This window comes from Cucumis melo, chromosome 7 (genome assembly GCF_025177605.1).
Source record: "Cucumis melo cultivar AY chromosome 7, USDA_Cmelo_AY_1.0, whole genome shotgun sequence".
NCBI lineage: Eukaryota > Viridiplantae > Streptophyta > Magnoliopsida > Cucurbitales > Cucurbitaceae > Cucumis > Cucumis melo.
Window position 1 is genome coordinate 15,848,801 of NC_066863.1, and position 3,108 is coordinate 15,851,908.

Consider the following 3,108-nt stretch of genomic DNA (forward strand, 5'->3'; position numbering starts at 1 on the left):
TTAAAGAAGATTGGATGTAACCAAAATAATGCTGCATATATCATTCAGAGTCTTGCCATTCTTCAAAAGCAACGACGTATCCTTTGGTGGCTGCCCGAACTCACCCTGACAGTTGTCAATCTCTGTCATTGCATCATAAGTTACAATATTGACGGCATTAAAGTCACCAACTGCCAAATCCTTTTGGGCATTTTCAATGTGACCAACAATTTTATTGTAGCTCTCAGCGCAAGACGAATATCGTTGCTTAAGTTGAGGATTGGTAGTGGTGTTTTCCAGTGAGTTGGCTAGTGTCAAAGACTTGTGAGCATTTGTATTCGCAAGGTTTAAGGTGTATATGACCAAGCCCTTTAGATCTGTGGTACCTGCAGATTTCAACACATTTGAACAATATGGTGGGTTTGAGGTGTTTGGACAGATGGTGGAAACGTTGTCGATAGATGATGCCACATTTGAAATGATGGTGAACAAAAGAACTCCAAAGAGAGAGATAATAATGGAACAAGAGGAATTGGCCATTTTAATTTCTTTGTTGTTTGATAGTATTGTGTCCTTGTTGATGTGGGTCATTTCATCAACAAACATATATATATATAGATGAAATCTAGAGAAATGGTTTCTCTCTTATGAAGGAGAAAGGGAAGTTGTAATTACATTATTAAAGAGCCTATTTTAGTATTTTGTTTGTTTTATTTCGTTCTTCTGTTATTTTTATCTTTAAAAAGTTAACCAAAATCAATTCATGAATAACCAAGATGGGTTTTGTATTTACCTTTTTTTTTTTTTTTTTTGAAAAGATACGGCTGAGACGTTAAGGGGTGCTATAGAAAAGTACTAGAAGACATAGTAAAGTCAACGGTTGTAAATTTTTTTTCTTTTGTGTATGTTCTTTTGCTTATCGCCTACAAGTTGTTGAGCTAAGCAATAAGAGGTAGACTATAAAGCTAATGTTAGCCCGCATTCCATTATCTTTATATGTATATTAATATTCTCTAAGTTGTGAAATACAAGTTTAAAATCAAAGTGTAAATTTTTCACGAGTTGAATTATTTTAATGAGAAAATTTTAGGAGCAACTTTATTTGGATAATGATTTGGAAATTTAATAGGTGATAGAAAGGCTAAGGAAATGGCCAAATTGAAGTTTGGTTTTGAGTTAAGGGCATAAAGGTCATTTCATATTTTTTTAGTAAATAAAAAAAGAAGAGAAAATATCTAACTCTCTCCTTGTCCTTCTCCATTCTTAGAGAGATGCACCCCGTCCAGTGTTTTTTTCTTTTTCTTCTTCTTCTTCTCGCCGACTCCCTCATCCCATGGTCATCTCTCCCTATTTATCTGTCGCTCCTTTATGCTCACCATCTCTCTCTTACGTCGTCTAGCACTACACGCCCTGTTAACCACTACTCCGAACACACACCGCCAGTCGTAGCAAGTCACACAAAGTTGCATTGTTGTCCGTCGTTCTTCAAGCGATGTCTTAGTTGCCGTTTTTCGTTCGTTAAGTCGTTGCTCTCGCCTATTGTGACGTCGTCGATACAAGCCTTGTCTCAATTGTAGGTCAAGTTTCAGTTTGGTATTTTCTGAATCGGGTTTTAGGACGAGTTAGTTGTGGTATAGCTGTCGTGTGTGGTAACTCGCCAGAAATCAAGAAAGTCCCCATTCATATCCATTCCTGAGCTAGATTTTCCACTTAAAGTAAGGACAATTTAAGGTTGGATGTAAGGGGAGTTTTTATTACCCATTAAGTTTAAGCTTGAGTTTAACAATATCCATTTCATTTCGTTGTTAGATTTGGATTCTTGGATGATTTTAGCCACTGTCCAGCCTATAAGAAGCTCACAATTGGGCATTTTCATACAACTTGAGTAAGATTCTAAGGTTTATGGAGTGAGTCTTGAATATCCATCTAATTTTATTGATGATATTAAATAACTCATGATGTCGAATGCTTGATTTTGAATTTAGAAGGTACTTATGGTGCTTTACATTGAGGTTTAGATTACTTGGTTAGGTTCTTAGGAGGTTTTGGAATATTTTTGTTGAGCTGTTCTAGAGTTCTTGAATGCCCATTGGGTTAAAGCTTTAAAATTTAATTACCTATGATACTTGGATCCTTGAGTTGAATGTTAAAGGTTTAAAATCGACGTTCCATTATCTTTATAGTTTACTTGGTTGTTACTTATGTAAGCTTCGAAACAGACAATGATTTTAGGTACTAGATCAGAATTTAGAAAGCCATTAATGTGCTGTCGAGACCATTTTAACAAGGTATCGATAAGGTTTTGGATAAATTTAGTGGGTTCTCTCATAGTTCTTAAATATTCATTTAGTTTTAGTGTAAACTTGATTTTACCAATATTGTTTTGTATGAGGAATTGAAGATTTAGAAAACTTGGAAGCATTGATCAACACGGTTGAGGTTGTTTAAATGAGTTTGGGTAAGTTCCTAAGTTATTTACTCGTTAGTTTGATATTGAGAGTGTATTGAAACGAAAGATCCAATGAGTTTGACTTAAGTTAGGACATCCATTTTACTTAGAATTTAAATCTGAGGTTTAAAGGTTGGAAAGTGGATTTTTAGTCTAGTCTAAGAAGATTCGAGAATGCAAGGAATCTAGAAATGTAAAATAGCTTGAATGCTCAAAATGAAGTATTTTTGGAGATTGTTGTGCCGTCTTGCTAAGTGAAGAAAACTGACAGACTTTAATCTTTCTTTCAGACCAAATTTAAATGGGGAAAACGTATAATCTCGGTGGATTGAGTCATTGATAGTGAGTGGTTTATTTTCAAGATCGTGTGAATTATCTGAAGAAGCATTTTCAAATATGACAAAATTAACAAAAATATTTACAAAAGATAGTAAAATTTTAGTAATTTTTCATTTCTTGGAATTATCTATTAATATAAGTCTATTACGGACAATGTCTTCCAAGTCTGATTTTTTATTTATAGTTATTTTGATTCGTTAGAATTATCTAGTAACTAATATTTTTATCATCGAAAAATTAACCGAAATAATCAATTTTAATCACCATCGAATAGTAATGTTATTGTTTTAAAAATTAAACTTCATTTTATTTATTGATAAAAATGTCCAAGTACATAACCC

General features: G+C 33.5%; 1 protein-coding gene across 1 annotated transcript; it reads right to left on the minus strand.

Annotated features, from left to right (window-relative positions):
* Positions 1-519, minus strand: LOC127150385 (pectinesterase inhibitor-like). Its single transcript, XM_051088091.1, has one exon. It carries the CDS (start codon positions 517-519, stop codon positions 1-3), a length of 519 nt encoding a protein of 172 aa, XP_050944048.1.
* Positions 520-3,108: the final 2,589 nt, after the last annotated feature.